Below are 14,220 nucleotides of genomic sequence, written 5' to 3' on the forward strand. Positions count from 1 at the left end.
AGGTGAGTGGGGAGCGAGCGGAGAGCGACTTGGGGGCGGGGTCAACATGAGCGATTAGCGGAGCGGACCAAGCTTTAAAGAGCGAAGAGCGGATTTCTCGGCCGCGCCGATCCGCTCACGTGGCCTGGTGTGTGGGGGGGGGGGGGGGGGGGGCTCAAACTCTTACCTCTATTCCTATGTTGTGGGGGGGTTCCCTCAAACTCTTACCTCTATTCTTATATTGTGGGGGGGTTCCCTCAAACTCTTACCTCTATTCTTACATTGTGGGGGGGTTCCCTCAAACTCTTACCTCTATTCTTATATTGTGGGGGGTTCCCTCAAACTCTTACCTCTATTCTTATATTGTGGGGGGATCCATCAAATTCATACCTCTATTCTTATATTGTGTGGGGGGATCCATCAAATTCATACCTCTATTCTTATATTGTGTGGGGGGATCCATCAAATTCATACCTCTATTCTTATATTGTGTGGGGGGATCCATCAAATTCATACCTCTATTCTTATATTGTGTGGGAGATCCATCAAATTCATACCTCTATTATTATTTTGTGTGGGGGGATCCCTCAAATTCATACCTCTATTATTATTTTGTGTGGGGGGATCCATCAAATTCATACCTCTATTATTATATTGTGTGGGGGGATCCCTCAAATTCATACCTCTATTATTATATTGTGTGGGGGGATCCCTCAAATTCATACCTCTATTCTTATATTGTGGGGGGATCCATCAAATTCATACCTCTATTCTTATATTGTGTGGGGGGATCCATCAAATTCATACCTCTATTATTGTGTGGGGGGATCCATCAAATTCATACCTCTATTCTTATATTGTGTGGGGGGATCCATCAAATTCATACCTCTATTCTTATATTGTGTGGGGGGATCCATCAAATTCATACCTCTATTCTTATATTGTGGGCGGCTAGGTGGTGTAGTGGGCAAGGCACTCGCCACCAATGTGGAGACGCTGGGTTTGCGTGTTCGAATCCAGCTCTCCACATTGTTTTCAGTTTGGCTGGTCGTCCGTACTAATACAATTGGCAGTATTAGAGGGTGGGAAACTGATGGGTGGGGATCGGGCGTTGTGGACAGCGACTCCTACAGGTCGGTTGGTGCGCCTGCGCAGTAGAATCAGGAAGTGTCGGGGGCAGCGTGAGCCTCCCACGCGTTACTCCTCGCCACTGAGAGATCGAGCTGCGCAGGTGAAAAGATGCGACTGCTGTTACCTCAAGTACCGGAGGGGACTTGTGCTATGTATGACTTAGTCCACATTGCAGCCGGCTTGTGGGAGGCAAGAAACAGCGTTCGTGACAGGGGAGGGTTGAATTGGATGATACGAAATTGGGATGGGAGAAAATATAGAAAATGGGAGAAAAAGTGGATAAAAAAAAAAAAATCTATTCTTATATTGTGTGGGGGGATCCATCAAATTCTTACCTATATTCTTATATTGTGTGGGGGGATCCATCAAATTCATACCTCTATTATTATTTTGTGGAAGGGAAACCTCTATTATTCTTTTAAAGGGTGATTATTCCTCTTCTACGTGGCTGTCTGACTGCATGTGTATGTTGTCAGAGCACTTGTGGTGTTTTGCTGCCGATTAATAAAGTTCTATTTCTCATAGTGGAAAGACCAAAAAAAAAACAAGAGTGCTGCTCGTCGATGAAGAGTAAACCAGAGTATAATACGTGGGCGTGGGCACCGACCTGCTCGTATTTCTCCAGCTCCGAGTGGTAGATCTGCCGTATCTGGGCCAGCTTGGCTCTGTAGTCGGAGTGCTCGATGCTGCCGTCGTTGGGCGAGCCCCCTGCCGCCGCTGCAGCTGCCGCCGCCGCGGCCGACCCCCCTCCCTTCTCCGGTCCCGACACGCCCTCCGCCAGCAGCATGTTGTCCAGACGCATGATCTGGGGGTCCTGGGGTTCATCCTCCTGTACGCCTCGGATACTCAGCACTGCAGGGGAGACGGAGAGGAGAGAGAGAGTCACGTTAAGCGGGGGGGCTGGTGATTACTGTGCTGGTCATTCTGGGGTCCTTCCTAAATGGTAAATGGTGCATTTATACAGCAGCTTTTATCCAAAGCACTTTATTTGTTCCTCACATTTCACCCATTCACTCACACATTCATTCACCCATTCACTCACACACTGACGGCGGAGACGAGAGCAGTTAGGGGTTAAGTGTCTTGCTCAAGGACACTTCGACACGCTGCCCCGGGAGGAGCCGGAATCGAACCGGGAACCTCTGGATTACCAGACGACTGCTCTTCTCTACCGCCTATACATTTGCAGAACATCATTCCTAGACTGGATTTTTGAAGTATTTGGTCAGGATTCTATATGATTTGTTGTAAACTGATGTGTGGCTGGTAAAACAACTGGTCCCTCTTTACATTTACATGAAGTAATTTTAGCTGACTTACAAGTTCTGTACAACAAGTCAGCAGGAAGGGTACAACTCTGGCAGCTAAGGGTGAGTAAGATAGGTCGTCAAACAGTGTCGGACTTGAGTGCATAGTAGTATAGACACTGTATTAACATAGTAGGTACCCGGTAGTAATATAGGCATGGTGGATTACTTAGGCCCTGTTTAGACGGAAACGCTAGCAGGTGCCTTTCGTTTATACGGAAAAGGCGTTTTTACGGGGTGAAACCGTAAAAAAGTGAGACCACCAGGAATTCCTAGAAACGATAAACCTTTGCGCTCTCATCTAAACTGTCAAACCGCATAAAACGATGACGAAAGGGTCGTCAAGGCTCTCGTCGCGCCTACTGCTTACATCACAGGCATGCGCCAGTAGCCTAGAAGCGTAAACAAAGCATGTCTGATTCTATCCATGGCGATCACCTGAAGGCTACATTGGCAGTACTTTTAAATACACAAGAATCTGTCCCGCGGCTATCACAACTATTATGACTGGACCCACTGTCTGTGAGTGACTCTGCTTTGGTCAAATCACATTCCCCACCCACAGTCTGCGAATCAGAGGCAGAGTATGGCGGGTCTTCACAGCACGTCATGTGACATATGCGCCAATCGTGTGACAGCGGGGCTCCGTTGTCTCGAGTTGTTACAGCCTTGTCTGCACGGAGAATTCCACCCCAAAACACTAGTCTAAACGCAAAATTAAAAGTGAGACCGTAAGACGACTTTTGCTGTTTCTGTTCAGACTCTCTCCGTCTAAACGTAGCCTTAGTAGCAAAGTGCTTTAGTGGAGTAATTGGTCAGTTTGGTCCTAGTCAACTAAGACTTAGTCGGTTAGTCATGCTTTATGTTAAAAGAACACGCCAAGGCAAGGCGGCCAGGTGGTGCAGTGGGCAAGGCACTCACCACCAATGCTGGAGACGCTGGGTTCACGTGTTCGATCCCAGCTCTCCACATTGTTTTCAGTTTGGCTGGTCGTCCGTACTAATACAATTGGCAGTATTAGAGGGTGGGAAAGCTGATGGGTGGGTCCTGGGCGTTGTAAACAGAAAAATACTCCTACAGTTCGGTCGGGGCGCCTGCTCAGCGAAGGAAGGATCTGGAGGGAGGTAGTGTGACCTTCCACACGTTACACTCTCCCAGTGAGAATCTGAGCTGCCAGGCTGGCTGCCGACTGGCTGCGCATGTATCGGAGGAAAGCATGTGATAGTCTCCGGCCTCCCGGACCAACAGTAGGGGGGGGCTGTGCAACAACCAGGAAGGGAGTTGGGAATTGGCATAACGACAAACAGTGGGATGGGAGAAAAATCGGAAAAAAGAGGAGGGGGAAAAAGAACACGCCAACATTTGGGGAAATTCGTTTATCGTCTTCTCCAGAGAGACAAGAAGATCGATACCAGTTCCCTCTCTGTGCGTTCAGTAGAAAGCTATCTGGCTGCACGTTAGCCTAGCTTAGCACAATGAATGGCTGGTTAGCCTAGGCATTGTCCTACACTAACACCTCTCCCGAAGGCTAACCGGCCATATCCGCTTCCATTCATTGTGATAAGCTAGGCTAACATGCAGCCAGATAACTTTCTACTGAACGCACAGAGAGGAAACTGGTATCTACCTTCTTGTCTCTCTCTGGAGAAGACGATAAACTAATTTCCCAAAATGTTGGCGTGTTCCTTTAAATCCTGAAGAGGTGATGAGCACATCTCTGGTTAGCGTTGAATTGAAAGAGTTCCCTCTGCAAGATACAAACACAATTTCACAGAAGATCCACGACTATTAGTCGACTAGGACTTTCTTTAGTTGTGGACACGGTCCTGCAATATATCTCTGAAGTAAAGAGAGTGTGATACTGAAATTTCAAGAATTTTCCAAATAACGTCAATGTTACTCACTGTGCCTTGTCTATATCTTATACCCAAAAAAATATCTATTTTTTACCTTCTTTTTTAGCACATGCTTGTATTTAAATTGTAAATCTTTTTTCTTTTGTTAAGTATCGTGTGATTTTGTGTGAAGGGCGGACTAGCAAAGTAAGATTTTCATTGTACGGCATGTGTCTGTTTAACTGTGCACATGACAATTGAATAAACTATCTTGAATCTTGAAGGGGATCAATAAAGGAATATCTTATCTTATACACAACACATTCTTAGTGAAACAGGAGCTCCCGCTGAGCCTCCCGGTGCAGCACAGCGTCAGAATGTGAAACCACAGCAGGTCTACAACTGCAGTCATTACTGAACAGCCCCAAAATCCCTACGAGTTCATTAATCATACTTCCCCCAGACTTCCCAAAGCCCATGTGGAAACCCTGCCTCTTTTTGGAGGAAAACAACTCGGGGTATGAACAGCGATTAGGTGGCGTTTGTTCATAAACGACAACTTTAGGACAAAACACACAATCACGCCAAAGTCCGTCGCTGACCAGAAATAGCCGTTACCCCTTTTTAAGTCACTTGGAGATTCATAAGCATAAAATAAAATGCAATTGGGAAATACTGTGCAGCTGACTGGAGAAATATTATAGGGGGAAGACTGAAGAGGCATCATGCCTGAAAACAGATCAAATGTAACTTTTCACAATGGCACAAAAGCTCAATGGCAGCCAGTGTTGGAAAGTAATTGCTTGACATAACTTGAAGTTGATGTACTACTAACAAAACAAACAATGTAAGTGTTCTGCTGATCGCAAATACAATAGAGATCAATAGTTACGCTGCTGGCCAATATGACTTACTACTACCATAGTGTCTTTATACCTGTATCACTGTACAGTGTACATGTTAATACTACAACTCTGTACATACATCCGATTAGCACTATTACTCAGTACTACTAATTTATATATTTTATATCCAGTTTAATCACCTGTACATTGTATATTACTATTGCACTTTACTGTTATAATGCCAAACGTATTTTTGTTGTACTGCCTGTACTTGTGCTGTATGATGACAACACATTTCGAATCCGATCTAATCTAGAATTGGGTGTTTTCCCAAATAAGTAGCCGGAACGTACCGGTGTGACATATGGAAAGACACTTCATCGATGCTAAAGTATGAGAAGAAGAGCCGAGCTGTCAACCCCCAGTCAAGACTCTCCTCTCCCCCCGAGGCATCTGCTCCGAGAGCCGGGCTGAATCCTAAATGAGCCTCGCTCGCTGCAGTTCCCCGCCGCCGCCAGCAGAGGACAGTGTGGCCCCTCGGTGGCGTGTGGCCAGAGAGAGGAGTACAAGAGGCATGGGACTGGTAATGGGAGTGCATGTGCTGTCACTATGAGCTCCACTGCCCATAAGTATAGCTTTCAGCTGCTCCACTCCTCCACTGTATTAAACCAGGACCTCTGTCAGCCTGTAGCCATGCTCTCATCTCTCTCTTAACTCTCCCTTGCTCTCGGCCTCACACACACACAAAGAAAAACCCATTCTTCTGGTGAAAAGTTTCTAATACTAAAGGTGTGTGTTCTGTGCAGAACATAACCCGCTCCATCCTCAAGGTTAATTGCCCCCTTAAATTTCTAAGGCACTTAAGGTAAAAGAATAATAATTAAAAGTTGCCTTCCCCCTGATAGCTACTAGCACAGCGTGTTACATGCTTTCATCAGGAATGTAAATAATGTAGATGGGAAATCTTACGGGTAATTGTCTTAGATGCGTATGGGGCCTACCTGTACAACAGGGGTGGCCAACCTTTTTTGAACCAAGATCTACTTTTTTATTTACCACCTAGCCCGAGAGCTACCAGCCAAAATTGTATATTGTAAGCCGTCATTTGAGGCTTTATAAAAGCAGCATAATGAACACAAATCCACTGCTGTACAGGTATTGACTGAGTTTAAAGCCATATTTTACCTGGGGGAGCTATTCTAATTAATTTATTTATTTTGACCATGCATACTTTCATACAGGTTCACAAGCAGTCAACATTTGACAAAGGATGCATTGCACAGGTATCTTTGCTTGTGTCCACCAACCAAACCAACCATTGGAATAGAAACTGTTTTAAGTATGATTTAAAATTGTATTTTAACTTTTAAACTGAAAGGAAGTGACTCCAGCATAAATGTTTAATATCAGGCAATATTGGTCAACTGTTCGTCATCTCTGGGAGTCTGCGTGTGCTATGGTGAGAATGTTTTACTTAAGTAAAATAACCTACTGCTTTAGACCCTGTCCACATGTATACACATATTTTTGAAAATGTAGTATTTCTGCTGGCCTCGCCAATGGCCCTTGTCCACACATATACAGATATGTTGAGTATTTTCCACATTGTTGAGTAAAGAACACGGAGAGCTCCCTGCAGCCTGCCATCAGGACAGAGGAGAGCTCCCTGCAGCCTGCCATCAGGACAGAGGAGAGCTCCCTGCAGCCTGCCATCAGGACCCAGGAGAGCTCCCTGCAGCCTGCCATCAGCACCACGGAGAGCTCCCTGCAGCCTGCCATCAGGACCCAGGAGAGCTCCCTGCAGCCTGCCATCAGCACCACGGAGAGCTCCCTGCAGCCTGCCATCAGGACCACGGAGAGCTCCCTGCAGCCTGCCATCAGGACCACGGAGAGCTCCCTGTAGCCTGCCATCAGGACCACGGAGAGCTCCCTGCAGCCTGCCATCAGGACCACGGAGAGCTCCCTGCAGCCTGCCACCAGGACCACAGAGAGCTCCCTGCAGCCTGCCATCAGCACCACGGAGAGCTCCCTGCAGCCTGCCATCAGGACCACGGAGAGCTCCCTGCAGCCTGCCATCAGGACCCAGGAGAGCTCCCTGCAGCCTGCCACCAGGACCACGGAGAGCTCCCTGCAGCCTGCCATCAGGACCCAGGAGAGCTCCCTGCAGCCTGCCATCAGGACCCAGGAGAGCTCCCTGCAGCCTGCCATCAGGACAGAGGAGAGCTCCCTGCAGCCCGCCATCAGGACAGAGGAGAGCTCCCTGCAGCCTGCCATCAGGACAGAGGAGAGCTCCCTGCAGCCTGCCATCAGGACCATGGAGAGCTCCCTGCAGCCTGCCATCAGGACAGAGGAGAGCTCCCTGCAGCCCGCCATCAGGACAGAGGAGAGCTCCCTGCAGCCTGCCATCAGGACAGAGGAGAGCTCCCTGCAGCCTGCCATCAGGACCCAGGAGAGCTCCCTGCAGCCTGCCATCAGGACCATGGAGAGCTCCCTGCAGCCTGCCATCAGGACCCAGGAGAGCTCCCTGCAGCCTGCCATCAGGACAGAGGAGAGCTCCCTGCAGCCTGCCATCAGGACCACGGAGAGCTCCCTGCAGCCTGCCATCAGGACCCAGGAGAGCTCCCTGCAGCCTGCCATCAGCACCACGGAGAGCTCCCTGCAGCCTGCCATCAGGACCACAGAGAGCTCCCTGCAGTCTGCCATCAGGACCCAGGAGAGCTCCCTGCAGCCTGCCATCAGGACCCAGGAGAGCTCCCTGCAGCCTGCCATCAGGACCACGGAGAGCTCCCTGCAGCCTGCCATCAGGACCCAGGAGAGCTCCCTGCAGCCTGCCATCAGGACCACGGAGAGCTCCCTGCAGCCTGCCATCAGGACCACGGAGAGCTCCCTGCAGCCTGCCATCAGCACCACGGAGAGCTCCCTGCAGCCTGCCATCAGGACCACGGAGAGCTCCCTGCAGCCTGCCATCAGGACCCAGGAGAGCTCCCTGCAGCCTGCCACCAGGACCACGGAGAGCTCCCTGCAGCCTGCCATCAGGACAGAGGAGAGCTCCCTGCAGCCTGCCATCAGGACAGAGGAGAGCTCCCTGCAGCCTGCCACCAGGACCACGGAGAGCTCCCTGCAGCCTGCCATCAGGACCATGGAGAGCTCCCTGCAGCCTGCCATCAGGACCCAGGAGAGCTCCCTGCAGCCTGCCATCAGGACAGAGGAGAGCTCCCTGCAGCCTGCCATCAGGACCACGGAGAGCTCCCTGCAGCCTGCCATCAGGACCCAGGAGAGCTCCCTGCAGCCTGCCATCAGGACCCAGGAGAGCTCCCTGCAGCCTGCCATCAGGACCACGGAGAGCTCCCTGCAGCCTGTCATCAGGACCCAGGAGAGCTCCCTGCAGCCTGCCATCAGCACCACGGAGAGCTCCCTGCAGCCTGCCATCAGGACCACGGAGAGCTCCCTGCAGCCTGCCATCAGGACCCAGGAGAGCTCCCTGCAGCCTGCCATCAGGACCACGGAGAGCTCCCTGCAGCCTGCCATCAGGACCACGGAGAGCTCCCTGCAGCCTGCCATCAGGACCACGGAGAGCTCCCTGCAGCCTGCCATCAGGACCCAGGAGAGCTCCCTGCAGCCTGCCACCAGGACCACGGAGAGCTCCCTGCAGCCTGCCATCAGGACAGAGGAGAGCTCCCTGCAGCCTGCCATCAGGACAGAGGAGAGCTCCCTGCAGCCTGCCACCAGGACCACGGAGAGCTCCCTGCAGCCTGCCACCAGGACCACGGAGAGCTCCCTGCAGCCTGCCATCAGGACCATGGAGAGCTCCCTGCAGCCTGCCATCAGGACCCAGGAGAGCTCCCTGCAGCCTGCCATCAGGACAGAGGAGAGCTCCCTGCAGCCTGCCATCAGGACCACGGAGAGCTCCCTGCAGCCTGCCATCAGCACCACGGAGAGCTCCCTGCAGCCTGCCATCAGGACCACGGAGAGCTCCCTGCAGTCTGCCATCAGGACCCAGGAGAGCTCCCTGCAGCCTGCCATCAGGACCCAGGAGAGCTCCCTGCAGCCGCCATCAGGACCCAGGAGAGCTCCCTGCAGCCTGCCATCAGGACAGAGGAGAGCTCCCTGCAGTCTGCCATCAGGACCCAGGAGAGCTCCCTGCAGTCTGCCATCAGGACCCAGGAGAGCTCCCTGCAGCCTGCCATCAGGACCACGGAGAGCTCCCTGCAGCCTGCCATCAGCACCACGGAGAGCTCCCTGCAGCCTGCCATCAGGGCCACGGAGAGCTCCCTGCAGTCTGCCATCAGGACCCAGGAGAGCTCCCTGCAGCCTGCCATCAGGACCCAGGAGAGCTCCCTGCAGCCGCCATCAGGACCCAGGAGAGCTCCCTGCAGCCTGCCATCAGGACAGAGGAGAGCTCCCTGCAGTCTGCCATCAGGACCCAGGAGAGCTCCCTGCAGCCTGCCATCAGGACCACGGAGAGCTCCCTGCAGTCTGCCATCAGGACCCAGGAGAGCTCCCTGCAGTCTGCCATCAGGACCCAGGAGAGCTCCCTGCAGTCTGCCATCAGGACCCAGGAGAGCTCCCTGCAGCCTGCCATCAGGACCACGGAGAGCTCCCTGCAGTCTGCCATCAGGACCCAGGAGAGCTCCCTGCAGCCTGCCATCAGGACCCAGGAGAGCTCCCTGCAGCCTGCCACCAGGACCACGGAGAGCTCCCTGCAGCCTGCCATCAGCACCACGGAGAGCTCCCTGCAGTCTGCCATCAGGACCCAGGAGAGCTCCCTGCAGCCGCCATCAGGTCAGCTCATGCGAGTGTTTTTTGCATAGCTGTGTAGACGGAGAGATTTCCTGGACAGGAATAATTTTGTAAACAGAGGGGTGAAAAGTGTGTTCTTAAAATAATAATAATAATATTCGTGGACGAGGCCTAGAGGGTTAAAAACACACAACAAAGCACAACGCATTTAATTGGGATCTCTGGGTAGAGAGCATCTGCCTGTCTCTGTGTCCTTACATTGTGATGGTGGAACAAGTAACTTACACCAAAGGCATTTTAAGCAGCGGTGAAATCTAGGGATGACTTGGATCAGACAGCGGCACATTTCAATGGATCTGTATTGATGGGTATCTATCGGCTATATTAAGCCAGAGGTCAAATGATTTCTTAAACAAACAGGAAACCGTGCAGCCCACAATGCGGACGCGTCCGGCAAAACGTCCCTGCCAGACCATCCGTGAGTGAGTGAGTGAGTAGGTTGAGTGAGTGAGTGAGTGAGTGAGTGATCTCAACTTGACACGCAGAGCCCCAGGCCTGTGCGCCGTGGTGAAAACTAATTTAAACCATTAAGGGATGCTGTGATGCAGCAGATTCAATTACTGTACCAAGAATATATTACCTACATTGGATTGTTTTTTTTTTACTAACTTTAAAATATAGATTAGAAGCGGTCAGGTGGCGTAGCGGAGATTGCGCTCGTCACCAATGCAAGAGGCTGCGGTCTCGACTCCCGGAGTCAGCATTGCCTTGGCTTGGGCTGATCGCTATACTAACTCGTTTGGCTGGGTTAGGGGGAGGGAAGCCGTGGGTGGGAAACTGGCGTTGTGGACAGCGACGCCTACAGGTCAGGTCTGGGCGCTTGCTCAGCGGAGGCAGGACTTGAGGAAGGCAGCGTGACCTCCCACGCGTTACACCAATGAGAGCCCTCGCTGCCAGGTGAGAAGAGAGCAACTCTCTAGTCTATATTTCTGAATTAACCAAAACAGTTACACAGGACATTTTCGCTGTACCTCGGGAAGTAATGTACCAGCTAAACCTACACGATGGGTTAGATACAGGCTGGATTTTGGATACTTTTCCTACACTAAAAACATTATGGCCATGCGTGCGCTAACCACATAGATTACAGACAGATATCACTGGTTGGTTTTTGGCAGATTATGCTGTGTCCACTGCATCAAACCACGGAAATGTGTCCTTGTCATGAGATGAGCTGCCTGATTTGCACACTGCATCCCGTACTTTAAGATATTGAAGCCTCATCTTCTTCACTTTTAGCTCGACATTGTTGACTGATCTGTTGTACCCATGCACGCACATTTTCTAATAACAGCATTATTAGACATGCCAATCCAACGAAAGATGTGCTGGTCGTGCTGGACGCGCTGGAGAAAAGCCAAATTGGATGTTGCGTTTGTGTTTTACGTGTTATTCTGAGATGATAATTCATCTGTATCTGGATAACCAATGAATGGATTTTGTCAAGGCAGATAGCGTTATTTCGGGGAAATTGATATCTATAGACTGGTGTATTTTTCGTCCACGAAAAATGGAGGCTCTAATAATTATTATTGCTAGAGACAGATACAGATGAATTATCATCTAAGAATAAGTGGCGTTGTACGTGTTTTAGCTTATCTTTTACAGCTTATGTTTTGGGCAATAATTGTTATTAGAAGCTCCATTTTTCGTGGAAGAAAAATACACTAGTCTATAGAAATAAATGCATTCGAACAAGAAACCAATGTATAGACATAGCGCAATGGCTAAACAATTGCCAGGCCTAACAGTATGCGAGCCAGGGAAGTCTTGGGCTTGTAACACGGCTTCATTTAGAAGTTTTCATCAATCCACTGAGCCGTGAGGCTCAACATGCTTGTTTGGTTGAGGTCTGAACTCGCCAAATTGCCCATAAATATCGTCGTTTTTGTGGGTATTGTCCAGTTGTTGCTGTATGTTTTTATCTGCCCAAAATTCAAGCAAGCATGAAAGCATTACAGGTTTGCTTGCACACCACGCCCCGCTCCGTCGTCGGGGACACTGGTTCGCACCCGAAACCACCTTTTCAAGTGGTCCCGTCTTGGAGCGAATCAGCGTCCCTGGTGACGGGGGGAGCGTTCTCATTACACTTATTTTGGTGCGATCGTGCTCGTATTCGACCCCGGATGGCTAAGAGTAGGTAAGGGATATATATGTACAGATATAGATATAGTATCTACAGATATGTAAAAAGGATTATATGCAGGTATGTACAGACAGATGTATATATATATATATATATATATATATATATATAAGAATAAATATATATATAAATAAAATGTAAAAATAAACGTTTTATAAAAATGTATATAGTATACAGCATTATTGTACATGCTATCATGCAGAGTTGTGTGTATATACTTGTGTGCACTGTGCAGCTTATTGGTATCAGCAGATACTCAGTACTAAATGATACGGGGGGCGTTCCTAGTGACATCAGACCTGACAGTATGGATGACAAGATTAATCTGCATGGAAACTCGATGGCGTTAGCTGCTCGTCCACATTAAGGATCACCGTGTCAGTCAGTCCGTCAAGGCTCATCAAGTGTTAAGGGGTGGCAGGGTTTGGAATGGCTGGCTTAAAAAAAAGGAAAAGAAAAGAAAAGAAAACCTCCCGTCGTTGTCGGCAATAAAATGAACAATCCAACGACCCTCAGAGGGGTTCACAGTTACAGCCAAGTTCAAAAGCGGCTCAACAGCCAAGGTTGAGGACGGGGCACGTAATGGCTGTGCGCGCTGCTCTGCCGTAAACCTTCAGAGGATAAACTTTACAACAGACAGAGATGATGAGGTCACCGCTGAGAGAGGAACAAGAACACATCTTTGCTTTGAGTCTCGACTTACAACTGAATCTACTATTTCAAACTTCATTGTTAACTCTGGAAACTGATCAGTTCCCCACGCTTTAGCCTCTCGACCCGTTCCCCCAACTTTCCCTCCTTTTGTAAAAATTAAAAAGTCTTTCCGATTCAAACTTTTTTTTTTCTCTCCCCTGCCTTTTTTCCCCTTCTTCTTCTTCATCTTGTTCCTTCTTGCCTGCTTCTTTCTTTCCCTCCACTTAGGTCCCTCTCACTCTCTCTCTTTCTCTCTCTCTCCGAGTCACATTCCTTTTCTGCTGCTCCCCCCTCTCAGGGCTCTGGAATGCACCAGACCCAGCCGACTGAACTAATGACCCCGATTCGCCCATCCCTCTCCCTCCTCTCCCTCTCTCTCCCTACACACCCCCCCCCCCCCCTTCAATTCGTAGGTAAGAGTGGAAAATAATCCATCGCTCACTCACATCCCAGAGTCTCACAATTTTTGCGTGTATTACGGTGTGCCGCGCAGGTTAGCGAGATGATTTATGGGCCACCTCCTGTGGGATGGGGACTTTCGGGAGTGTGTGCGTGTGCACGTGTGTGTGTGTGTGTGTGTGTGTGTGCAGACGAGACGTTAGCCCGGGCCGTCCCGTTCCAGACAGCCCGTTTCCTGTGGGGGGGGGGGGGGTTACGACCTCCAGGAGGAGAGAACGGTCCATATTCACGCCTGACGACGGCAGCCGTACACAGAGGACAACTGACCTAACAGTCAAGAGGGCAGCTATGCCTCTCAAGGCTTCTCACCTCGAACCCCCCCCCCCCCCCCCCCCCCCCCCCGAACCCCCCCCCGCCCCCCCTGCCCCGACTCCTCATTATGGCCTCCCAGCTGGAGGCCTAATGCCCTCGCATTCCCCTAATTACTCCAATTAAGCCCTGATTACCCACAATTACACTCACACACAGTCTAGTATAGGGCCTAATAGTGGGGTTATGGTTGCAGTTTACATGAGTAGTGGAGTACACGGAGAACGGAGAGCGGGCGACGCGGTTATGATAACGGAACCGAACGGCATGCGACGATAACGATAACGTCGTGTTTTTTTAATTACCGTACATCCTGATTACGCGTGTAATGTATACTTTGTGACGGTACGAGGAGAGCGCGACGCCCATCCGTCTTCTTGCGCTTCATAACCACATCTACTCCCGGTGGCAGGAGCCCCGGTTCTCCTCCCGGAGGAAGGCACAGGAGGAGGGCACAAGGCCAGGCAGAATTCCTCCACACACACACACACACACACACACACACACACACACACACACACACACACACACACACACACACACGAAGCGACCGCAAGCAGAGCTTATCTGAGAACACCGAAGGGCCACTCGGTTCAAACGCTAAACCTGTGTGCGACTGCGTTTCTCTCCGGAAGGAATAGAAAATAAAAGCCTCGATGACACTGGGGGGGCCAGCTTGCTTCAATTACACATAAAAGACCAAAAAAAAAAAAAAA

At 50.3% G+C, this 14,220-nt stretch overlaps 1 protein-coding gene across 4 annotated transcripts in view; it reads right to left on the reverse strand.

Annotated features, from left to right (window-relative positions):
- The window catches only part of pbx4 (pre-B-cell leukemia transcription factor 4), a 77,355-nt gene that overhangs the window by 15,860 nt on the left and 47,275 nt on the right, over nucleotides 1-14,220 (reverse strand). For all 4 annotated transcript variants that reach the window (XM_084328577.1, XM_084328578.1, XM_084328576.1 and 1 more), the window contains one exon: nucleotides 1,718-1,962. In XM_084328577.1, the coding sequence (XP_084184703.1) occupies nucleotides 1,718-1,962 (245 nt within the window). The remainder of the gene's footprint in view (nucleotides 1-1,717; nucleotides 1,963-14,220) is intronic.

Source organism: Notolepis coatsorum, assembly GCF_963971535.1.
Source record: "Notolepis coatsorum genome assembly, chromosome: 14".
NCBI classification, from domain to species: domain Eukaryota; kingdom Metazoa; phylum Chordata; class Actinopteri; order Aulopiformes; family Paralepididae; genus Notolepis; species Notolepis coatsorum.